The sequence below is a fragment of the Hydra viridissima genome, unplaced genomic scaffold (assembly GCF_058129835.1).
Source record: "Hydra viridissima isolate aposymbiotic clone 2 unplaced genomic scaffold, HvirCarnegie_v1 scaffold_10, whole genome shotgun sequence".
Classification (NCBI taxonomy): Eukaryota; Metazoa; Cnidaria; class Hydrozoa; order Anthoathecata; family Hydridae; genus Hydra; species Hydra viridissima.
The window spans coordinates 1,119,779-1,145,335 of NW_028324309.1; the positions used below are offsets into that span (position 1 = coordinate 1,119,779).

General features: G+C 29.2%; 4 protein-coding genes across 4 annotated transcripts in view; 2 read left to right on the forward strand and 2 right to left on the reverse strand.

The window, feature by feature from the left end:
- Window positions 1-25,557, reverse strand: part of LOC149882531 (uncharacterized) — a 107,167-nt gene that overhangs the window by 24,455 nt on the left and 57,155 nt on the right. The window lies entirely within an intron of this gene.
- LOC145193531 (ER membrane protein complex subunit 8-like) lies at window positions 876-5,354 on the reverse strand. The gene is made up of 6 exons (XM_090100835.1): window positions 5,004-5,354; window positions 4,794-4,870; window positions 3,557-3,626; window positions 2,898-2,945; window positions 1,336-1,379; window positions 876-1,206 (listed from the first exon to the last, which is right to left on the reverse strand). Exons 1-6 carry the CDS (start codon window positions 5,199-5,201, stop codon window positions 1,047-1,049), a joined length of 597 nt encoding a protein of 198 aa, XP_089956961.1. The 5' UTR covers window positions 5,202-5,354; the 3' UTR covers window positions 876-1,046.
- On the forward strand, window positions 7,464-10,526 carry LOC145192989 (nudC domain-containing protein 1-like). Its single transcript, XM_080070361.2, has 6 exons — window positions 7,464-7,914; window positions 8,110-8,593; window positions 8,722-8,959; window positions 9,093-9,249; window positions 9,663-9,779; window positions 9,927-10,526. The coding sequence occupies exons 1-6, from the start codon at window positions 7,654-7,656 to the stop codon at window positions 10,362-10,364; spliced, it is 1,695 nt and encodes a 564-aa protein (XP_079926487.2). The 5' UTR covers window positions 7,464-7,653; the 3' UTR covers window positions 10,365-10,526.
- Window positions 18,905-25,097, forward strand: LOC145192987 (lysine--tRNA ligase-like). The gene is made up of 15 exons (XM_090100921.1): window positions 18,905-19,111; window positions 19,241-19,307; window positions 19,536-19,773; window positions 20,403-20,496; window positions 21,030-21,106; window positions 21,209-21,312; window positions 21,558-21,683; window positions 21,873-21,992; window positions 22,200-22,362; window positions 22,576-22,755; window positions 22,868-22,953; window positions 23,028-23,113; window positions 23,196-23,322; window positions 24,594-24,737; window positions 24,836-25,097. Exons 1-15 carry the CDS (start codon window positions 18,954-18,956, stop codon window positions 24,893-24,895), a joined length of 1,830 nt encoding a protein of 609 aa, XP_089957047.1. The 5' UTR covers window positions 18,905-18,953; the 3' UTR covers window positions 24,896-25,097.

Sequence of the window (25,557 nt, forward strand, 5' to 3'; positions counted from 1 at the left end):
TATATATAGTAATATATGTACTAATATATACTAAATACACATATATCTGCAAATATATATTTATATAAATGTATACTATGTATATATGTATGTATACTAATATATGAATCGATGTAAATAAAAACGTTCTAAGTCATTAAATAGTTTTTATGACTTAGAACGTTTTTGTTTACATCGATTCATATATACATACATATATATATGTATATATATATATATATATATATATATATATATATATATATATATATATATATATATATATATATATATATATATATATATATATATATATATATATATATATATATATATATATATATATATATATATATATATATATATATATATATATATATAGTTAGATATATATATATATATATATATATATATATATATATATAGTTAGATATATATATATATATATATATATATCTAACTACATATACATACTAAATACATACATACTAAATACATACTAAATACATACATACATACATACATACATACATACATACATACATACATACATACATACATACATACATACATACATACATACATACATACAAACATGAAGTTTTCATTTGATTGTAATGTAATAATCTTGATTGTTTGAATCATAATCCCAGGCAAAACACGTTATGTACCTGAACATTGTGCATGAGCAACCCTGAATTGAAAAACACTTTTATGTAACAACAATGGTCGACCAGCAACCATATTATGCATAAAATATGGCTGCTGGTCAACCATCATGTAAAAATATTACTTCGACATCAAAGTATAACAAACTTCAAAAGCACTTGGGAGACCTTAAGCTTTGTTTGAATGTACCGAAAGTTTCTAGATGTTATGTCAAAGACTAATTGAGAGAGTAGGATACCTTACAACTTTTTTGTTATAACTATTTATATATATGTATATAAACATTACGTTATACTTCTGTTTTTACCATATAAAGTTTTCTGTAAGAGATTATTGTTTGGTACTGGATTGCTCTGAGGATGATAATATAAACAAGAGTAAAAACCATTTCTGGGGAATTAGTTCGTAGTCAATTCGACAAGTTTATTTATTGGAACATTTAGCCAGTCCTGGGAAATGTCATCCAAATGATTATCAAAATCTATTAAACTCTGGTATGTTTTTCCTACAATTAAATCTGACACTAAAGCAAGTGTTACATCCCCTCCAACAAGTTGCCTAAAAGATAATTGCTTTAGTTAGTGTGGTTACTCAGCACTTGCAGCAGATTTTTAAAGAAATAAATTGTTACTACTTAATAATTTGGAAGCCAGAAGTAAAAGCGACACTCATTAAAATAATACTTACCAGTCCTTTTCGAGACGCCATTTGTTATCACTTAATGAGTACACCTAAAAAAAATTATCAAGAATATCAATATGGAATAACTACCAAATCCCTAGTTACAGCTAAATCTTTTACTAAAAGTGCAAAAGCAAAACTGAATTTAAAAATTTAAATTAAAAAAAAATCTAAAACATGTGCAGAAGTTTCTGGATTGTTTTTTTTTTATATTTATAAATAAATTTATAAATAAAATGTAAAATTTGTTAACAAAGACAAAAAAAAATTTTTTTTACATTTATTAAAGTTGGTTAAAATAGCTCACTGCTAAGCATACTCATTAGCATTCAAAAATGCTCTATTTTGTTTATAACTAAACATTTTTAAAAAAGAGACTGTAAAGATTGAACCTTGAACCTTCATAAAAACACCATTATTTTAGGCTGAGGACAGGCCCAAATATTTATGATAAAATTATTTTAGCTTGCAAAAGATTTAACAGCAGTAAAAAAATTCAGAATTGAAAAGTTGAAATTCTTTTTCAAGTTATGTAGCTAATTATCCAGGAGTGGTAGTAAGGGTCATAAGAGACAGAAATAGAACCATTCCCCTCATAGGCAAATAAATTTAAGGGTTGAGAATCAGAAAGAGGTTAATTCTTTTAAAAACTTTAGAGGAGTCGAAAGAAGATATTGTTTGGAAAATTCTTCTATGTTATGACTATGTTATGAAAACAAGGCAAATAATAATTATATAACAATAATAATTATATAATAATAACTATAAAATCTATAATAATTAACTTTAATCTTTTGATAGTTTAAATAATTTTAATTTTTAGTTTTGTAAATTAAACAGTTTAAACAGCACTAATACATTTCTGTAGAAAAACATTCCTTGGAAACTTCAAGCAGAGTCATAGAGAATTAGCAGTTAGTTAAGAATCAAAGGCATGACAACAATGGATTCAATAAAAATATTTTAAAAATGACAATCTTGTTTACTTATTTTTGGTCAATATATCCCTTTAATCCTCAGCCCTTAAGTTATCATGCTTACCTCTGATGGTGTCAGCACTTCAAAAATTTCAAACAAGCTAACAACTAAAATTACTATGCCACAAAAGATAAATTACATAAAGTTTAAAGAAATTTCTACTTCCGTGAAACCATCAAATTTTAAACTTTCATTTATAGATTTCCTTTTACAGAGTGAAAGATTTTTCAACAATTAATTTAGAATACATTTGATGCTATATTGACCACATTTAGTCAAATTTGAAATAAAACAAAATCTAAAGTATCTTTTCTTGTTCAGTTGTACTCACTGCTTAATTAAAGAAAGGCTTTTTTAAGAATATGTCAGTATCCTATACCTGTAGATTACTGTCCTGCATATTTATGTATTTAAAAATGAAGCAGTCCTGTATTTAAATTTTAAATCAATTTAAATAATAAATGTAAAGAATCTAAAATTTCTCACTGACAAAATATGCAGGTTAAAAACCACAGCATTATCAATATTTTCTATACTGTAATTGCGCTTACAGCCTATTATTGTTAAGAATACTAAAACTTTAAACTTACATCAAGAGCAACTTCTTTGCATTCGGAATCCATTTTTGTGTTGTCTAACTGGATAAAGAATAATAAACAATAATCCAAAATATCTGGAACAATAAACAGTGTAAATATTTGTAAATGTGTAGATGCTTTATAGTTTTCAAAAAAATTTCATTTGTTAAAAAATCAGAATCTAACACAATAAATAATAAAATAATGAACAACGCCAAAAGTAAGGGGAGGGGGAGGGGGGACAAAGCAGCAGTAGAAATTTAAACATTAGGGTTGGAGACTAATACTTACTAGTAATAAATAAACACACAGAAAGTTGATTTTAGTTAATGGAATTTTTTTTATCGAAGAGCCATGTTAAGAAAACATAATAAGAATTTCAGTTAGAAACATATAGCAGTTAGAAACATATAGCATAAACATATAGCAGCTTGAAACATATTTAACATTAAATACCTCCAAGAAAACAAAAACACTAAACAGTTTTCTTTAAATTATGTTAGTGAAAAGTTCTTATTAGCCATAATATAATCCAAGTATTAAAATTCAAGTAGGTGTATATTATATCAGTACCACATTTAAATTTACTCTACAAAACTTATTGAGCTCTTGTTGCTTCTCTCAAATTATAAAATTAACTAATTATAATGATAAACGTGATAAAATCTCACCATGACAAGTAAAGAGCGTTTAAAACAGTCATTAATTTTCTCAGCTATCTTGTATGCAATAAAATCAGGTCTAAAAATAGTCACAAAAAATATTACAATAAGCATGGTTGTTCATTTCATTGGGTTATAAGCTTTATTCACCAAAATGAACAGCCTCATGCAATTCAAAATTATCTAAAAAAAAAATTGCTTTAGAAAAAAAAGAACTCTTAAACCTATTTTTCTTTAACCCTTTTCCCGTTTGTGTTGCATATTTGCAACAAATGATTTTCTGATAAATGTTTTGGTTGTAAAGCTTATCCACAACATTAGGTGTTTTGATATATGTATTTTATATCTTTCGTTTTTTATTTTGACGAAAATAACCACAATTACATTTTCTTTTGAATAATGGCAGCTCAAGAGAAGTTTTTCCTTTGGTAGTTTGATCATAATGTGCCGGAAAAAGGGTTAAAGAAGTCTTCATGATATTTTACCTCTTTTTTACCTTTAGCGTATATTTTACTTTAGGCAGCTTCTTTAAAGACTCATTTTATAAAAGTTAGACTTCATTACTTTTAAAAAGAATCTTGTAATAGAAAATGGAACTCAACCATGTGTCTTGATTTGAAACTTTTCAACCAAAAGTAATTTAAAAGAGTTGGAAAAAATGCACTTGTATATTGCATGTTAATTTAGTTCAAAATATCCTACAGCATTTTAATTAATGTACAAACTACTATAAATTTTCTTAAAAGATCTTTTTTGTGCTTGGAAAAATTATAAAAATTAAAAATATAAACCAGCTGTAATTAATTCAGCTGGTTCTAAAAATTTATATCAATAAAATTTATATATCTAAATATTTATATCAATAGATAACTCCATAAAAACAATACTTTAACATTTATAATCTTTATTTGCTTTTATTATCTGATAGAGTATATATTCCAACAAACCATTATCTAAAACCCTGATAAACTGTTACTTTTTATATTTAAGTTAGTTGTAACAACAAAGTAAAATGACAAAAAATTGCTGATAGCAATTTTATAGTTTGTATTAGTTACAAAGATTGCGACCATTCTACTGCTTACTGTTTTATCTTTTTAAAAAATTTTTGAAGAGAGCTTTTTTATTGCAATATAGAAGTAGTGTTTTAGAGAAGAATTTAAATAATCCTTAAAAAAAAAACCATTTAAATGCTATTTACACAAAATACATTTAATAAATATATACTGTATAGTACAAAAACTACCTTTTATCATCAATATGTTCATTTGCTTGATAATAACCAATGATATTAGTTTTCTGGCGTTGACAATAGGCATCTATCTATTAAATAACGTTAAACCCAGTTTAATAACTATTACCTATCAATATGCTGAGCACACAATAGAATATTTCTGGGTGATATTTAAATACACCTCAAAATTGAGTATAAATTTAAGTATATCAATAATCATACTTGAGTCAGGGCAATTTCTAACATTGGTGCTAGACCTAAACATTGGTGAAATAAAGGAACTGCATCTAAAACTCGCATTCTTCCATTATCATTTGGATCAAAAAACCCTAAGAGAACTCCATTTACAGCTTTGTGAGGATACCTAGAAGCATGTAAGAGTATTTTTGAATATGATCTTGCAGAAAAAGTAATATCCATTTCAGAATTTTTTTAATGATCAGCCAATTTTACGCCAGTATCTCATAGAGTTAAGTCCATGGCGATCTGTACAAAGACCAATTTATCGCTATCACGTTACAGCCGGGGCCTATCATGATATAACATTTTCAAACTTTTCGGGCCTATAATGGTATAACATTTTCAAACTTTAGAAATACTTGAGTTTAAGCAGCTTTCTTATGAAAGGCTTTTTGTTTCATTCGCTTTTCACCGCAAATGAAACAAAAAACCTTTCAGAAGAAAACTTCTGAAACTCAAAGTATTTCTAAACCCTTTTTTATTTATGTAAAAATTTTGTTAGATAAAAATAAATTCCTTGATTACATGTTTTATCACCCGTTTTTCCTGTGATTTGATAATTTACTGGATCCATAAAAAAAAACATCCGGTAACAAAAATAAATATCTCCAAAACCAGTTGGAAGCGAAATTTATGGTCCAGAGGGAATTATACGAGTATTTCACAACATCATTTGCTTAAATCATCTAAGGTATGAGTTTCAATTACCTTTAGTTTCCACTTTAATATGTCGCACTTCATATCTCCAAAACTGACTGTTTATTGATCTCAATATTCTGTAGCATAGACAACAAAAACGTTTTTGGAAAAAAAAAAAAAAAAGAGTTCCTGGAATGGTATGATTAACACAATTACTATTGTAATAACGCTTACATCATCAGGAATTGACTTAATATGAAATATCATTTAAAGTCAATTCCTGATGATGTAAATGTTATTACAATAATAATTGTACTAATCAAGCTTTTAACAAACCATATCGTATGATTGCAGGAATTCCTTGGATAACCCAGAATGGAAAATATTTATTCTTATTCTTATTGTTGTTGTTGTTGTTGTTGTTGTTGTTGTTGTTGTTGTTGTTGTTGTTATTGTTATTACCATCATTATTTATATATAATTTTTATTATCATTATTTTATCATTTAAAAAATTTCCTGAAAAGGCATCATGCCTCGCCTACCCATTCAGAAATAATTGAAGACGACAACATTTAAAAAAAATTTAATTGTTAGAGCTCACGGGGTTGATTTCAGACACAATGACCCTCTGAAAACAACATTTTGTAGTCCTGATAATTGTTACCTTAACACTATTTATCAGTTTAGAGGTATGAACCCTTAAAAAGAAGAAGACAAAAAAGCCTCGCAGTCCAATTATACAGCGAGACAAAAGAGTCAAAATATCTAATGATGCTACAAAATTAATTTACCATGATTGTTATGAGGTTGTTGAACTATGTAAACATTATTAACGTTCATGTGTTACCATTTAAAAAAAGGTTCAGGGGTATCTACATTAGTAATGGCCAACAAATTACTTAAAAGCCGCAGAGTACAGGTCTTTAATGTTTTCTCTGAATAACAATAAAAAGATGAAAAACTTTCCTTTTTTTAAATCAATTTTGGTTTATTGTTCGGCAATCAGAGCCTAAAATGCTTTTAGGTCCTGAAGCCTCAGATTTCCATTTTTCAAAGGGTTATTTAGGAACTAGTCGACTATGAATTCATGATTCTGCATTTTAGCCATATACAGTGTAGATAAACAGTCAGTCATCTCCCTAGGCTTTCACTATAATAATTTTCAAACTAAGGAGTACTTACTGAATTTTTGCTCAGCTAACCCTTCTTCCACATTCAAGAGGGGCGTTTATAGTTATCAGTAGCCTCAAAGGGTTACTTATCAGTACCATTCTTAAGCCTCTTCTTTGACTCCATTAAAAATGTTTCATAAAAAGAAAAATTATCACCATCCATGTCGGTTTCCTTGTCATTTCCTTTCATTTACTTTACTTTTTATGTAAGTACTTTTTTGTCCTTTTTTAGGTGGTCGTGAAATTTCTAGAAAAGGTTTTGAGTTCGTTTTAGATTTTCTCTTTCTTGAATACAAAATTTATTTCAACATATCTCATAATTTCTCCAATAATTCTCTTAAATTTAATTTTATTCAATTTATTCAATACGAACTGTTCAATCCGTAAAGTAAATATTAATTGCATTAGAAAACTTCTTAAAAAAAAAAAAAAATGATGATAATAAATAAAAATCTAAAAATTATGAAATTCCGTTTTATGCCTACGTTCTGATTTTAGTCAAAGTTAATTAGATTTTAGAGCAAAATTTAAAATAGCTTCTGACAATTTGTTACTTTCTGTATATGCTGGCTGTATTTTGATACCTAACTTTTAGTTCTGCTACTTTTATTTGGTAGGAATTTTTCTTTTAGCAAGCTTTATATTTTGTCACTGGAACTTTGTCTTCTCATGTTTTAACGTACACCAACTTACGTAAATTTCTTAAGTTGAACAGCTTTGTCTAGAGGAGCAGCGAATATGCGTTTTACTGGGGAAAATTGAGGCCATCTTTAAAAACGAAAATACGCTCATGCAAGCATTGCATGACTATTAGAACACAATGACGGAATTGCATCCTAATAAAGCACTTTTAAGTAACAATTTTAATGGATATAAATTGGCAAATGAGAGCCTAGCTTTCTTTTCCTATCCTCATGTGACTCCAGTTCCTGTAAAAGATTCGTTCGAATCAGATTCATATTCATATATTTTCTTGCGTAGTTATGGATTTCAAAATAGGTTGTTTATAGACAGCTTTAACAACGAGTTTGTATACTTTGCTGATAATAATTACAATATTTATGTCTACGCACCTATAGAGGTATATCTCTAGCTTTTACCTTCCAGTTTTTTTTATTCAATCTGTGATAGTTTTTTTAAATTACCTTTAGAATCCATGTCATACAAATAGGTAGCCACCTTAAATTAGGAAAACCTATTGTCATAATAACTTTAGTTAGTAATATTAGTTATAACTATTGCTTTGCATGTGATCTTTATGAATTTATAATTACAGGTCATTCCCAGAAAGGTGTTTCAGATTCCATCGAGCCAAGAGCCAAGTTCGAAGTTGGAATGCTCTATAGCATTTGTCACTGAACATATTACCTTAATTAACAATGGCAGCGGTGCTATTTTTCTTATTCATACCCAAAACCCTCGCAACATTATTTCTTCATGGGACTGCAATAGCAATATTTTGATACATGATTTTAAACTTCCATCAATAATAAATAAGGCTTATTATGATGGAGAAAAAAATATCTTTCATGCATTTGTATCAACACTAAAGGAGATCAAGCAAAACGAGATTAAAAAAACATATGTTGTTTTACAATGGCTGCAGTTTACTTATGATTTTTCTTCTCGATCTGAAGTTGTTAATATTAAAATGTTTATCAGCAAAAGTTTGCCTTATGCATTTTGGACAAATGCAGACTCATCAACATTATATATAGCTTCTGATAGAAAATTTCATATGTTAGAAAACAACACATTAGGTATATTTAAACTAATAGTTATAATCTTTTTTTATAGAATTTTTTTAGGAGTTCTAGTTGTTACAACAACTCATTCAGTATCTTTTATCTATTTGTACTTTTTACAAAATTTATTTTCCTTCTAACAGAATTCAAAGAGCCTGCTGAACCATCTATGGATGTCAGTGAAGAACAATATATCTGGAGTCAAAGTAGAGAATACCTGTCTATTGTTTTCAAAAAGCCCATTGAAGAAATAAATGTTTTATGTGTGATTAAAAAAACGTTTTTGTCTGTTAAGTTGCTTGATGGTACCATTTTGTTGGAGGGAAACCTTGAACGAGATATTGATATTGAAGCATCAAAATGGTTTGTGGTTGACAAAAAGTAAGAAATCTGTTTAGCACATATTGATATAGAAGTGACCTTTATTACTTCTAAATGACATAGTGCTCATAAGTTAAGTAAGGACTGCAAGTTGTAGTTAAATATTGTATTCAAATTTTATTTGCTTTACTAGATTGGAGATAGTTCTTTGGAAAAGCACACCTGATGTGTATTGGCATTCTCCAATTCCTTCTGATAATCATGGTGTTCATGAAGTGAAAGGTGATGAAGAGGACAAAATTAATGAGTGTAATGAAAAGCTGGATTACCTTACAACAAGTACATTAGCTGTAAGCACATAATTCATGTTTCAATTTGCATTTTATACAATTATAGAGACTTTTATCCTTAATCAACATAAAACTGTAAAGATATATGAGTTAGCAGTTTGTTTGTCTTGATTTTCAATTATATTCAACTATTATCCCATGTGTAGTAATTGTATAAGTGTGTTGAGTGTTGATAATCACTTGAGTGTTGTAGTTCACTTTAAATAAGTCAATAAATAGAAACAAAAGTTTTTAATTTTTCCTTTCTTATCAATCAAAGTCACACTTCGTTTTCTGATATTTAAATATGTATTCTATAATATTTTTGCATGTGTTTAAATGTGTAGAAAGTATTCTGATATTTCTTTGCAAAAAGTATTCTTGAGTGGCATTTTATGGTCTCTTTTGATGCAATTATCAGTAATTGCCTATAGGATGATGTAGATACTACAAGTTTTAATATGCAACAACTAGAAGATTGTGACTCAAACATTGATGATGATGTTGCTGTCTATTCTATAAATGTTGCAACTGGACAAGTTGATATTGAGGTATTGTAGACGCTGTTTTATGTATGTATGTATGTATGTATGTATGTATGTATGTATGTATGTATGTATGTATGTATGTATGTATGTATGTGTGCATGCATGCATACATATAGATTTAAGGCTATAAGTTTTATATTTCTTTTTTAGAGAAACTTGGTTGGTCATCAGTGGCTTTTTCAATATCAAGAAAATCCACTCTCTGTTCCTTTGATATGTTTGCGACATGATGTTGATGGTATTCTCTGGAAACCTAGTGGGGTTTCTCCTCACTCGGAAAAGTGGAAGCATATTGCTACATTTGACGCTTTAGGCTACGTACAAGCTTCGAAACGGGAACACAAGTTTACATTATGTACTCCGTCATTCAAGTACGCCGTCATAACTGACTGCACGTCGAACATCTACATTTACGAACAAGATACCAGCAATAAAATAACCCATAATCAGTTCGTTGTGAGCTTAAGAAATTGTTCGCGCATACTCGGCTGCCAAGCTAGTAATACTCGTATCTTTGTACTCACAGATGAACACTTAAATGTCATTCAGTTACCACAGTATTACGAAGACATGCAAATTGATAGCTAAGGTTAAATAAACCGGATCATATGAGCACAGTTCTCGGAAGTAAAAAAAACTACTTCGCTTAGACCTTTTGAATTTTATTTTTTATCTCATGAAAACAATACCTAAAACTTTAGCTCTACTATTTTTACTTTTAATCAAATAAATATATTTGGTGAATTAAAATTTCTGTTAAAGTTTTAAATTATAGGATAGTAATCCATTGTAATTTTTTGAAAAAAAAAAAAAAAAAAAAAAAACTGGTGGGACGCGCTAACAAGTGCGACGACAGTGTTGCTGATGAGTGATTATCTCGATTTTCTAAAATAATTTGATTCCTTTTTTTTTGGCGAAAACCTTTTTTTTTGGCGAAAACGTATTGTTCCTGTATTTTATCTTCTGCTGGGCGACAATCTGGTAAATTTACATGACTATCATTTTTACGGACAAAATTTACGTTTTTTTCGTTTAAGTAGTTGATCATATTTTAAGCATAATCAGCTCTTGCTTGATCTGGCCAAAATATCTAATTGCTATCTGCATGATATTGTCTTATAAATGCCATCACTCATCTATTTTGTATAGATTTCTTAAAGTAGTTGTACTGATTAATTAAAGTTGCCTTATTCAAAGAGTTTTGAAAAACCCTTTTTTGAGAAGCATAATCAATGGATTATACACTCTTCAAACTCCTCCTTTTTCTGTATTTCACATCTTCTGGTGCTAGTCTCATATTGCTTGTATAGAATTTGCTGTTTCCATTACTAATACTATTACCTAACGAAAAAATAGATTCATCATCGAAAATTTAGCTTAAATTTTTGAAATTTCGACACAATCTTCCACATCTCTTCCTTACTTCAGCTTTTTGTTCTTCTGATCGCATTCAAATTACATTTTTTCGAATGCATTTGTCACTGTCCTAAATATTTCGCTAACTACAAATAGAATTTGTTCACAGTGTCCATTCGAAGCCAAGACACTCAATTTGGACATCTGTGATTTTTCCGTTGTAAATTCAGCAGCTTGTAAACTAGATTAACTTGTAACTTTTTAGAGCACTTATTTTGGTAAAAGTAGATAGTAGTAGATAATACAAATCAAATAATTCGTCAAATTTTTACAAACTTTATAAAAAGTACCCATGCAACAAATTGTTTCCACAACCCCATCTACCATATTGTCTGTAATCCATCACTTTGCATTAAAATTCTATTGCCATTCAACATTATAAATAAGAGACAAGGAACGTTTCTGAAGTTAACAGAGTTTTTAAAGCCAAGCTTTTTAGTTGTTTGTCAATTTAAGACACGTTCACTCAGAGAAGTTGAAATATCAAAGGCTAGTTCTAACTTTGTTATGTATAGGGAAAACTGGAGTGGTATATTTAGTTCTATGCGTGTTACATCCCATAGGTCTAGATCATGGGATGTAACACATATTGGGATGTAACACAATGGGGTGTTTGTCTGGGCTCTGGTTTTTTGCGAGATGCCTGCAAAACACTCCTCCAACCTTCTGGTGTTTCTGCTGGAAACTTTTTATTATTAATAGCCATATCTCTGTCACATTCCATTTAGGAATGACCTCTAATAGGATATGAAACTGTTATGCCGTCAAACCTTTCTATCTTATGAACTAGATAATAAAAGAAACGCAGAATTGTCCAGTTTTTATTTCGTCCTGCACAGGAATCGCAAAATAATTTGATATGCTTTACATTTTTAGGCAAATGACAATTAAAAAAATCATAAAGCATAGAACATACATCATCAGAGCCTTTGTTGCCTACGGTTTCATCATAGCAATAAAAATATACTTTTTGAGTAGAAAGTATGTGATTGTTGAAAAAGTAAAATGACAGTTGCCTGGAGTAGCACACATCTTGAGCTGAAATGTTTGGGTATTTCAGATTTTTTTGAAAATCAAAGCAGATTGCTGCACAGTCTAAAGTTTGCTAAGCTTGTAAACGCGCAGTTCTTTTCCTTTGGTAAAACATTTCAGCATGCTTTTTGTTTTTATGACCTCCTCTCATGTCTTTACAAGGGAGAGAGCATCCTACCATCGGACTCGGCGGGAATCTCGTACGAGATTTACGATGGCGATGCATCGGTTTATTATTACAAATCGTTTTTTGAGTTTGTGGTTAGTGACAAATTTTAAAAATCATAATGGATATTGAAAAAGAAGGTAAGCTCAATTTTTTGGTATATTTATTTTCTCTATTTTATATGTTACTGTCACATTTCTCATCAATTATATTTGATGTAAAAAATTTAACGTTTTTTTTTCATATACACGATATTAAAAAGTGTTTTTGAATATCAATTAAGCCTTATTAAGCTACGAGCTTGTGCTTCACGTAAACCTTAGATATTCTATTTATCATTTTAAAAAAAAAAAGTTGCGCATGTACGCGCCCTAAGATTTTTTTAATTTTTTTAGTCAATAAGGCAAACACATTTTTTTTGTGATTAAAACTTTTATTTTATTTAATTCATACTTTTATTGTAGAATCTCAAGCTATCACAATAGAGATGACTAGACAATCACTTTATGAAGTCTTGGAGCAAAGTTCCGAGGAAAAAATTGACGACAAATTCGTGTTTTTATTAGAACACCTTAAAAACATAACTAAATGCCCTGCAAATGAAGAAAGTGCACTAAAAACCATTTTTTCACCTTTTAAGTTCCAATTTAAACAAAAATGGGAAAACGCTAGCCGTATAAGAGAGCGTTTTTTAAAAAATAACAAACAATGGCTCAATACCACCATAGCTCTACCAACTTGGACGGTAGCAAAACCCGGCCGACCGTTAAAAGAATTTTGTGAATCGAGTTCACCAACGAGAAGGCGAAAAACAAGGGTTTTAAGGGAACATATACCTTGTGAGCAGTTGATGTATGCTGCTCAAATGAGTCAACGTGCTGCAGGGAACAGTGACGCGTCTAATGTTATAAAGGAAATTTTATTTACACCAACAAAAGCCAAACAATATAGAAAAAGTGACACATCTACTGAAGATATCATTAAAAAGCACACACCATCAGAATCGTTGTCAATTTTTGTGGAAGCTGATATGACTAAAAAACAATATGAAATTATTCATGCAGCCAACAAGAATATCTATCCATGTTATTCACTTATAAAAAAAAGCCAAAGAGGAATGTTATCCACCAGAAGAATCGATAACAGTTACAGAAACTTGTTCAGAAATTAAATTACAAGATCTTCTGGATCACACGTCTAAGCGATTATGTTGTTATATGAATGAAATTATTGAAACTTTAAATGAAAAAGAAAGAAATAATTTAGAATTGATTTTGAAATGGGGTTGTGATGGCTCGCAACAACAAACGTTTAAACAAAAATTTCAAAACAGCGATGATAGCGACGCTAACATATTTCAAAGTTCTTTTGTGCCCCTACGGCTCATATGCCATATTGGTAACCAAAAGAAGGTGCTTTGGCAAAACCCAGCACCATCATCTACAAGGTATTGCCGATCAATAAGAATCCGTTTTATTCGGGAGAGCAAAGACGTAACGAATGATGAAATCGAATACATAGAGAACCAAATAAAAGGCTTGAGAAAAAGTGAAATAATAAACGCTTTTGGTGGTAATTTGTAAATAAAGCATGTATTTCTTTTTACTATAATTGATGGAAAAGTTTGCAATGCTGCTACAAATACGACATCAACAATGAGATGCTATATATCTGGGCAAACTTCAAAAGATTTTAATGACTTGAATAAAAAAACGACAGAAAGCCGTGAAACACTGAAATTTGGGCTATCAATACTGCACGCAAGAATCAGATTTTTTGAATCCTTGCTGCATATGTCGTATAAAATACCAATAAAAAAATGGCAAGCAAGAACAGAAGAAGATAAAAAATAGTAGCGGAAACAAAACAAAAAATTCAAAATGCCTTTAAAGATGAATTAGGGCTGTTGGTTGATATACCAAAGGCTGGATTTGGGGACAGTAATGATGGGAATACATCAAGAAGGTTTTTCACTGATCCCTTAACCGCTTCCCGCATCACAGGGGTTGATATAACTCTTATAAAAAAATGTAATGTCATTTTGGAAGCAATTTCGAGTGGGCATCAAATTAATGTAAAAAAATTTGAAAATTTTGCAAATGAGACGGCTAAACTTTATGTTGATTTACATGCATGGCACCCAATGACGCGGACTATGCATAAAGTTTTAAGACATGGCACCACAATAATTGAACAGGCTATACTGCCTATTGGCCAGCTATCAGAAGAAGCAGCCGAAGCCAGAAACAAACATTTCCATCTTTATCGACAGAATTATGCGAGGAAGTCTTCGCGAGAAAACTGTAATAGTGATATTTTAAACAGACTTCTGCTAACTTCGAATCCTTTGCTAAGCAGTATGAGAAAAAGGCCCCAGACAAAAAGAAAACCGTTCTCCAGTGAGACAATAGGACTCTTGATGCCGGAAACATTAGAAGACTCACAAGCGATGACGATTGACGACATATCAGATATTGATTCTGATTGAAAATGATTGCATTGACATGTACAAAAATATTTTATTTTATTTTGGAATAAATATAGGGCTATAATAATAAATTTAGATTGTTAATTTCAAACTGTTTGGTTGTCAAATCATTAGCCCCTTGTAGCGGATTAACCATAGGATTTAATCCTTTAACGAAAAATAATAATTAACAACAGGTATAACCTAAGGATTAAGTTCAGTGATTGAGAAACCCAGTAAAGGTTTAGATGCATCTTTCAAGTGTGATTATCCTTTTTAGTATTATAAATTTAGTTATTTGTCATTATGTTAAATAGTTGTAAAGTTGTAGATATTTGTAAAGTATGTAAGATGTATAAAAATATGTATTTTTTGTTTTAATATATAAATTTTTTACATTTCATGGTGACCAATCGTTTTTAATACAATATAATGACCCTAAACTTCTTTTTACTACATATCACATCAATGATAAACATAAAATAATTTTGTTCAACTTTTCAAGTGAAATACTCCACTGTGTGATGGTCAAAATAAAGTACGGTAAGTAATCGGAAAAACCTTTATAGAAATGTTGGAAAAATAAAAACGTCGAAATTCTTACGAGGTTTCTCGAGGTACGATGTAATTCGATGATTTATCACGAGATTTCACTGTAAATACGAAGTATTTCTAATAATACGAGGTATTTGATTAAATTGCGATGATAATCTTTAAAAAGAGTGAATTAACTGTAAAAACCGATTTATATTTTCGTAAATTCCCTCCACAATTAAACACTCCATCGGAAATGAATTGGAAATGAATTTCCTAAGGAGAGAAAACTGGTAAAGCTATAAAAGCTGTAATTTGATTAAAGTTTTTATATTTAGTTGCAACAAACCTATTAGGGATAGCTATTTTACTTGCTTCGATGTAAAAAAGTTACTTTTAAACAAATATTACTTTACATAACTTAGATTAAATTATCAAATACATTTAAAAGTAATTCATTTTTTAAAAAGCAGCATAGTAAAATAATATATTACATGTAAAAATTACTTATATAAAGTTAATTTTAAAAATGCGTAACTTTTACTTGTTAAAGTAATTTATTATTACTAGTAAAAGTCTAATGAAAGTAATTTACTTTAAAAAGTAATTTAGATTTAGATGGTTTGCGAAATGTAAATAAAATGTAAAAAAAAAAAAGATTTAATCTTTTTATTTTCCAATATTCTACGATGGCTTGCAAAATTTTTCTGTAATTTTGCGAAAACCTCGTAATTATAGATAAATACATCGGAAATATCACAATATTACTAGTTTACACTGTAAAAACGATTTATTGTGAAATTACGCGAAAATATCGTACAATGATGCGTAAATCTTGAAATATATCGGAGAGTGCGTGAAACTCTCCCCATCGGCCTCGGACTACATCGCACCTCCGATGTGATACCATTCCTCACCATCGTATCACATCGGAGTCACCTTTATAAACTATTTCTTACATCGGAATTTACGCATTTATGCAATTTCCGATGGCGGGATGCTCTACAAGGTAGACTTAATGATTGAAAAGAAAATAATTGAAATAACATGGCAAAACAAAGTTTGTGTCTTTACAAAAAATTTTTAAACAAAAACATTTAATTATTTTAATGCTCCATTTATATATAAAGATGTATACAATTTAAATGGTCAGGCTGCTTGCGTTTGTGAAACTTTGTCTGATTGTCCAAACTTAACATTTAATTTTCGCTTCCCTTTGTTATCCATTATTTTCAGTTTTTTCCAAATGCAATCCTTCTAATCTATTCTCTGCACGATTATTTACTTTATAAATGGTAATTTTTAACACCTTTTCTTCTTTAAAATGCATAAAAATGAAGTTTTTTCCTCTTGGCTGATTCTCTAAGTAAGATTTGTTCACGAAGAGCTTTTTGCTTTCGAAGAGCTTTTGGCTTAAACTTAGCACATCTAGTTACTGTTAACGAATTTTTTAAATCGTTTTTTTTTTTTTTGTTAAATCATTCAGATTAAATTTTTTTTGTAATTCAATACCATATGAGTATTCACGTGGTCATCAAAGATAAATAGGGAGCCTTAAAATTTATCTTACTTTTATTTGAAACCTTTTAAGAGATAGCGGTTAACACTGCACGTTATCACTGACGATTTCTTCTCTTTCGGCAACAGCTTCAAAAGTATTCAAGTTTAAGTTGGTTTGAGAATTTCCCTTACCAAATGCTCGCGAAAAATGACATTTTTAAAATTTTTAAGGAATTTCTATTTTTTTTTAATGTTGCCAAGAGAAACTTTTGAAAAAAAATAACTAAAAGTAAATGGGTTTTACAATCTTTAGTCAATGTGACCACCATCAGCAGCAACATAGCATCTATTCTTGACCAGAACTTTGAGCACACAGCCTTGACGTATGACTTTGGAATTTCAACCCCCTACTTGGTGATGGCAGCCTTACGGCATGACAAAGAGCGCTATCTAAAACAAAGAAAACTTTAGTTGGTCAGGGAAGGTGGCAAACACCCTAGGAATGACATGAGCCTTCAAAACTTGGTCCAGATACTCTTTAGCGCCCATCCTCAAGCCTATCTTAAAAGAACAGATGGTATCTTTTCTCCAGAATGGGCAATCAGTCTAAAAACCATAACTTGGACAGAATGCATTGATTTTTTTGAATGATCTGATGGTACTAGTGATTTAGCATTCTCCTTGGTGATGAAACGATCAATTCGGTTGTTACAGCCTGGATCAACAATAAAATATTCTTCGACTTAAAACAATAAAAAAATTGGTGTTCTTCACCTTATGATGGAGCTTTTTTTTTTTTTTGGAACGTTCCAGTCTTTAGACGGTCAATAAGAAGAGACTTTTTGGTTCTGGCCAATGACTTGGCACAATGTTCTTTATGAGAAGCCTTCTCACTAATGCTTGAGACCAATTAACGTTTTTTCCCATCTATCTCATTGAACTAATGGGGTTCCTGTCAATCCAAATTTAAATGGCACTGACTAGCTTGGGTGTGACAGCTGAAGATTTTCTTCCTAATCATCAAATAAGATTTTTTCCGGTACGAAAGATATTTCAAAATAATTAACTTTTTTTTAACACAGTCGGTAGAAACGGGGAATTTCTTAAACATAACATAAGAAATAATTTTTCATATTAAATTATTTCGGACTATACAAATAACTTAAGATTTGTAAAATATATCAAAAAAAAACTTTTAAATGTGAAATAAAAACCGTTTTCAGGGTTAAAATTAGGGAAATCTTTTTTACTTTTAATAGTGAAGAAAGTCCAAACACGCTCTAAAGAAACAAACTTATAAAAATTCAAGATCGTTTTTGCATACCTCAAAACTAGTCGCATTTACAGATCATCTTTTTAAGCATTAATTTGCAACTAATTTGCAGTCCAATGCGGGATCAATCCATCTCTAGGTTTTACGAGCTTTAGCGCAATTATATTTGTTGAACTGACACTTGTATGTTTTATTAACATAAAGTTTGTAATCACTAAAATACTTAAATCTTTGTAAACTTCTTGTTCTTGTGGTGCTTTGAATGGTTTCATATAAATGTCTTGAGAACCCACTCAAGGACTGCAAGACACCAGAGCGACAGGATCGACTCTATTTCAAATTCATGCACTCTTATTGTAATAACTTAACTTATTCTTAGTTAATGTGACTTTTACGTCTGAACTTTCAGTTAATTTCTTGTCGAAACGAAAAATTTTGTATTCCAACCTTTCGTATTTAAAAGTTGACAAATTAGGGTTAAGCCGTTAACTTTAACCCTTAAGTCTTTGTAGCACTACAAATTTCGTGAAAAAAAATATGCTTAACAATTTTAGCTTTTTGTAAGGTTTTTTGTGAAGGAATATTGAAAATGAATTAAAACTTAAACTATAAATTAACTTAAAAGAGCTATGTCGATAGCTAGCTTTTATAAAACGATAATCACACACGGCTCAATGAATGAAACTAATGAATGAAATCGCGCATCTTCAAGTTACGCTGATCTTTTTTTTAAACGTATTATTGCATCATAGTTCCACGCGAACACATTAGGGTACAATATTTCTTGTTATGCGACTGAAATCTCTTCTTAAAGGACTGCGTGTGTCTTCACATTTTCTACGTGTCTCTCACAACAATATTTCAAGAACTATAACCTCTTCTATTGCACTTGAAATTAATTCTTCTTTACTCAACATGTCGGCGTCAGAGGAACAGCTAAGCAAAAAGTAAACTTTTTATGGTATAAATTAAAAAATGAGTTGATTTAAAAGTTTTTCTCGCCGATTGTATTTTTGCGATCTTTTTATTTTTTCTTTGATTTTCATTTGTTGTTTTAAATTTGATTAACCTTTTAGTGAACTCAAAAGAAGACTTAAAGCAGAGCAAAAGGCTAAAGAAAAGGCAGAGAAGTTAGCTGCTAAGGTATGGAAGCTAAAATCATTTTGAAAATATTCAGATGTAGTCACTGAAATATAATCGAAGTTCCAATATTTCAGACTGATAAAGTTATGTAAAGATAATTTGTTAATACAGTTCCTGTATCTGGAAATACATTAATCCAATCCAGTTACTGTTAGAATTCTCAGGTGTTTGATTTTTTGTAATGTATTTTTTGGTGGTTAAAAATCTATTTTTTTTTTTATGTTACAGACTGTAGAAAATGGTGATGTAAAACAAAAATCAGAAGAAGGTCTAGTTGAAGATGAAGAGATTCTTGATCCAAATCAATACTATAAAATACGACAACAATCAGTTGCAACATGGAAAAAAAAAGGAGAAAACCCTTATCCTCACAAATTTCATGTGTCAATATCTTTAACAGAGTTTATTGAAAAATATAGCGGCATAGAGCCTGGTACATGGAATGAAGAAAAAGTTAGTGTTGCTGGTAAGAACCACAAACATCCAGATTTACATTATATAAAGTTATATAAAATAAAGTTTTCTTAATTTTGGCAATCCTGTACCAAAAAAGTTGGTTTTCTTTTTTTTTTTTCCTAGTAAGGGAGAATATGTTTCATGTTATATGCATGAACACATTTTTCAAGCTATTTAACCCTTTTGCCCCCACATTCTATGTATTAATTCATTAATTAATAAATTATGTATATAAACTTATAAAATAAATCATGATTTGGATAAATTATACTATTTACATGAGTTGTCAATCGCCTATACTGCAATTTTTTAAAAAAATCAAACTTTGTCAGTTTTTCAGCACTAAAATTTTGTTGTTATTGTGAATAACCCATTAATAGAGCAGAAAAATCCTAATGATTTTAAATGAAACCAGCAGGTGCGAAAGAGTTAAGTTATTCAAATTTTTATTCAATTATTCAAAAATAATAATAAAAAGGAAAAAAAAAAAAGGAAATCCTATGTGTTGATAAAAAATAGTAAGTAATTGAGGTTTTTACAGTTTTTCTTACTTATAATAGTTATTTAATACTTATTCAATCAACTGTTTTTGTTTCTGTTTTCATATTACTAAACACTAACTTTGTTTTCTAAATTTAGGTAGAATTCATGCCAAGCGTCTTTCTGGTCCGAAGTTGATTTTTTATGACCTTCGCGGTGAAGGAGTTAAAATACAAATCATGGCAGATCAAAGGTGAACTATATGATTGTTTTTAAAAGTTCAGCTGTTTTTAAATAAGTTTCCTCGTGTTCTGCTTTTAAAAAACTTGCTCGAAATTGAGTTCACATCCATTTTTCAGGTTTTTAATGCCTTATTTTATTGCTGTCAAAGAAATGTGTAAAATGTTTAACATTAGTAAGTTTAAGTTATAGCAGTTGTGAAACTTTCATTTTTCTAAGTGGGACCTTGAAAATTATATTCATCTAATGGAAATTACATAAAAGCAGATTTTCATTCAAACTTTCTTAGCGACAATTGACAAAACAAAACAAAAGTTCAAACAAGCTTTAATCTGATCATTTTTAAGGTTAATTTTAAAATTAAATCATGGACACATAGAATAACTCAAAATATGTGAATAGGTTTTTCACAATCAATGATAAATTTTAGTTATTTTGTGAATTTTAAGAATTATGATTTTATGTAAATATATAATTTATAATTATACAGTAAAGATTTACACTATAGGCTGTGGAAAAGTTTTTGTTTGAATATACATTTTTCAGATCTTCTGAACAAAATTTTGCTGAAATTCATGGAAAACTAAGAAGGGGAGACATTGTTGGTGTTACAGGTCGCCCAGGTAATACATGATGTGGGTCTTCTTATTTATTGTGACTAAGAAATTATAATGAGTTAGTGTGGTACCGATTTTTTATGTATAGCTTCAAAAACTTTTGTCTAGGAAAATCAAAGAAAGGTGAATTAAGTATACAACCAACAAATATTGAACTTCTTTCACCATGTCTACATATGCTTCCTCATTTGCATTTTGGATTAAAAGACAAGGTTATATTTGTTTTTGATTATGAAAAGCACACTACCATTGTATTTAAAGCAATCTGTTATGCTTTCAATATATAAGTTTCAATATATAGGTTAACATTTTAAAATGAATGTGAAGCTTTTTTTTTTTAATTTTAACACTTTAAGGATATTTAAGATAAATTTTACATCTTTTTTAGTTTTTTTCCTTTTTTTTTTTTTAACTGTTCAATTTTTACTGGTCATTAAAGTTTTTTAATTTAACTTAGGAAACCAGATTTCGACAAAGGTATTTGGATATTATTTTGAATGAGCAAGTGAGGCAAAAATTTTATACACGAAGTCGCATAATAAATTATGTCCGAAAATTTCTTGATCAGTTGGGTTTTTTAGAGGTAATTATTTACTTACAATTATTATGGTCGAAAGAGAAAGTTTAATTTAAAATTTTCTTTTGTTTCATTTATGATTTAAGTTTATTTATATTTAATGGGGTTTGATTTTAAAAAAGAATTTTATTTTTGGCATTCAAAATTATTTTGTAAAAAAGATGTTTTAAGTAGCCATTGATGTCTTTTATACAGATAGAAACCCCAATGATGAATATGATACCAGGTGGAGCCACAGCAAAACCTTTCATTACACACCACAATGACTTAAATATGGATTTGTATCTCAGAGTTGCTCCAGAACTATACCACAAGGTTAGTTCTTTATACTTTATGAGTTTTTTGAAATAAATAATTATACATTTGTAGTGAAGTTTATTTCTTAAACCATTTTACAATAACTTAGTCAATTGCTTTATTAGTAACTTTAAGGACTTGATTTAATCTTTGATAAGGTAATTTATCTGAAAATAACAGAGTACAGATTTGAAGTTTAATGATTTTTTTACCATGTTTGCTTAGATGCTTGTTGTTGGAGGAATCGATCGAGTTTATGAAATAGGGCGTCAGTTTCGTAATGAAGGAATAGACATGACTCATAACCCAGAATTTACAACCTGTGAATTTTATATGGCATATGCTGATTATAATGATGTCATAGAAATCACACAAAAGATGCTCTCAGGTATTACAAAGCTGTTTTAATTTTTTGATGAACTTCAATAAAGGTGCAAGCAATTTATTGCTCTTGATTTTTAAGGAATCTATATTTATTTTAATAAGTTATTTAAAAACAGAATTTATATTGCATCACAAAAATGTTCTTTGGTAAAGTCAAAAATTTGTTGTTTTTAAAAGAACTTTTGACATTTAAAAAGTAAATTTTTCATTTTACCAGGTATGGTTAAGTCACTGTTTGGTACCTATAAATTGAAGTATCACCCAGAGCGTACTGATGAGGCTGAAGGAGAAGAGTGGGAGATAGACTTTACACCACCTTTTAGAAGGATTTCTATGCTAGCAGAACTTCAAAAGACTCTTAATGTAACATTCCCTAATTTTGATCTGAATACTGAAGGTAGATAAAATTTTGAAAAGATATTCATAATTTTAAGGAGTTTATTGTGATTGTAGGTATTTCTAAGTTATCTAATTGTTAACGTTAATAATTTATTTTGTTTAATGCTCAGAGGCACGAAAATATTTTGATGATTTATGCATTAAAAGTGGCGTTGAATGTAGTCCTCCACGCACCGTTTCACGTCTCCTCGATAAAGTAAATTTCTTTGACTTTAAAAAATTTATGTTATAAATGCTATCAAGTTTTTGAAAAACTTTTTTAAATTACAGTTAGTTGGTGATTACTTAGAAGTCCAATGTATCAACCCAACTTTTATCATGGATCATCCTCAGATAATGAGTCCTCTTGCAAAATGGTATAGTTTTGTTACCTTTATGCTTTTTTCAGCAAATTTTCTTGTTTCTTTTCATAACTGTTGAACTATTTTTGCAATTTAGGCATCGCTCACAACCTGGTCTTACTGAGCGCTTTGAATTGTTTGTATGTCGCAAAGAAATTTGTAATGCTTATACTGAGTTAAATGATCCTTACATTCAAAGGCAGATGTTCTCTAACCAAGCCAAGGTAAAACTTTGTAAATATTTCATTAAAAAATGTTAAAGATGCTATTTAAACGAAAATTAACTATTAATAATTTTTTAAAGATCTAAAAAAAAAAAAAATTATATTTCATCATCGCTTCTTTAAAGCTTGTTTTTATTGCTATGATTTTCCCTGCTATGTTTAAAGTTTACAAATTTAATTATCACGTTTAAAATATTTTTTTCATTAGTTGCAGTTTTCTGCCAATTTTTTTTTTAAAAACCATTGTTAGGTAGCATTTTAATCATTTTAATTCATTAAGCATATTAGAAAAACTGAAGCTTGTTTTTGAATCAACTGAATTACTATAGTATATCTTAAAAAGTCAGGATAAAAATTTTAATGTTTTTATAGTTGATGATCCTGTTCAAAACAAAAAGTAATTATTAATAATTTTATATACTCTCTCAACTGATTTAGTCCTTGTTTTATATGAATCTTAAAAGCTCAGGATAAAAGTTTTAAGGTTTTTATAGTTGATGATCCTGTTCAAAACAAAAAGTAACTAATAATAATAATTTTTTATTCTCTCTCAACTGATTTTATTCCTTGTTTTATATGAATCGTAAAAGATCAGGATAAAAGTTTTAAGGATATCATCTGGATTTATTTTTTCCTTGTAACTTGATTTGAAGTTTTCATATAACAAAAAAAGATTTCTAGCTTAGTAGCTGACATTACTACAAAAGTTCATTTATTTTATTTATCTTTTTTTGCTGTTTATATCTTAGTTAAACTTTGGTGTTAAAAGTTCTCCTTTCAAGAGATCATTAAAATACCAAAAATGTTTTATCAAGTTTAGAGATTTCAACTTTCTTACATAAAAACTTTACAGTACACCAAATTCGCTACATGAAGAAAATAACTAAAACTAAAAGCTTTTTAAATTTATCTTTTTTTTAAATAACAACCAGTTACACTTTTTTTGCCAAATTCTTTGACGGTTCTTTTGTAATTTTGTAATTTTCGAAAAGAATTTCTTACCATATTAGTAATGCAGGAGCTTCCAACAATGTGTATGACAAAATTTACCTTACTTCATAGATTTAATTATTGGAAGAAAAGTTATCTTTTAAGCTAAATTTGGATTTTTTTGTAAAATGTTTTCTTTGGTTTGAAAATTAGTAGGAAAACCCTTCGGTAAAAAAACCATTCGTTCATAGAAAGTAATTTGGGGGCTCGTTTCTTATTGGTTTAAAGGTTAAAATACTTTTTACATGTTCAATTAGAAGAAAAATTACACTTTATTTAAGGATAAAGCTGCCGGAGACGATGAATCTATGTTTTACGACGAAGGTTTTTGTACTGCGTTAGAGTATGGATTACCACCTACAGCTGGCTGGGGAATGGGAATTGATAGGCTGTGCATGTTTTTTACCGACTCAAATAATATTAAGGTTATCACCGTTTTTAGATGTGTTTTTTCTTTACAAATTTAGCATTTTTTTCTTTGCAAATTAAAAAACTAATTTTTAAATTTCAATTTTGTTTAAAGGAGGTACTGTTTTTCCCCGCCATGAAACCAGACGACAACAAACGGGATGGTTCTTCGTAACTTTGAGTTTCTAGAAAAAAGATAGAGTTTATGAACAAAATAAATGAACATCATTTCCATGGAAAAGTGCAATAAGCCGGTGTCTTATAAAATGTATAAAGATTCCCCTTTTTTTAGTTAGTATTTATTTCAATTAAATTGTTATCTGGAGGTTGTTATCTAGAGGTTTGTTGTTCTGTTTTAAAAGATATTAATTTTGTGTTGTTTTTCGTTCTAAATTCTGCATCAAAGGTTAGCGAGTCGAATTTGAGTGTTTAAAGACTCCTTGTCCAAACTCATAACCAGTTGAGCCTTTTAAATCAGGTTTTAGAGATGGAGTTCGAAAATCGAACTTAAAAGAAAATATAAACGAACTTTTAAGATGAATTAACGAAATGCGTTATTTTTATCTTCAAAATTTATTTAGAGAAAAATTGAGTTAAAATAAAAATACAACTTAAAATCTAACGATACCGAAAAGAGCAGTAAAACGAGAAAACCGTTTAAACCATAGATGACTCGGGTTCTAAATCCTCTCGTTCGAATTTCTTGGAACGCATTTAGGACTTTAAAGTATATATGGAATCGTAGAAAACCAAACAGTCAAAATAACAAAAAAACTTTAAAAAATGCAACATTTTAAGTGGACTAAAGTTGAATGACTTCGGTCAAATTCGAGAAAT

Coding starts and splice junctions, on each gene's coding strand:
- LOC145193531 (XM_090100835.1), bottom strand. CDS start 5,201: ATGGATATTACTTTTTCTGCAAGATCATATTCAAAAATACTCTTACAT. Junction 3,627..4,793: donor GAACATATTGATGATAAAAG/GTAGTTTTTGTA, acceptor GACTATTTTTAG/ACCTGATTTTATTGCATACA. Junction 2,946..3,556: donor AACGCTCTTTACTTGTCATG/GTGAGATTTTAT, acceptor TTCTTTATCCAG/TTAGACAACACAAAAATGGA.
- LOC145192989 (XM_080070361.2), top strand. CDS start 7,654: ATGACGGAATTGCATCCTAATAAAGCACTTTTAAGTAACAATTTTAAT. Junction 9,250..9,662: donor TTACAACAAGTACATTAGCT/GTAAGCACATAA, acceptor AATTGCCTATAG/GATGATGTAGATACTACAAG. Junction 9,780..9,926: donor CTGGACAAGTTGATATTGAG/GTATTGTAGACG, acceptor TTTCTTTTTTAG/AGAAACTTGGTTGGTCATCA.
- LOC145192987 (XM_090100921.1), top strand. CDS start 18,954: ATGCGACTGAAATCTCTTCTTAAAGGACTGCGTGTGTCTTCACATTTT. Junction 19,308..19,535: donor CAGAGAAGTTAGCTGCTAAG/GTATGGAAGCTA, acceptor TTTATGTTACAG/ACTGTAGAAAATGGTGATGT. Junction 23,114..23,195: donor ATGAGTCCTCTTGCAAAATG/GTATAGTTTTGT, acceptor TTTGCAATTTAG/GCATCGCTCACAACCTGGTC.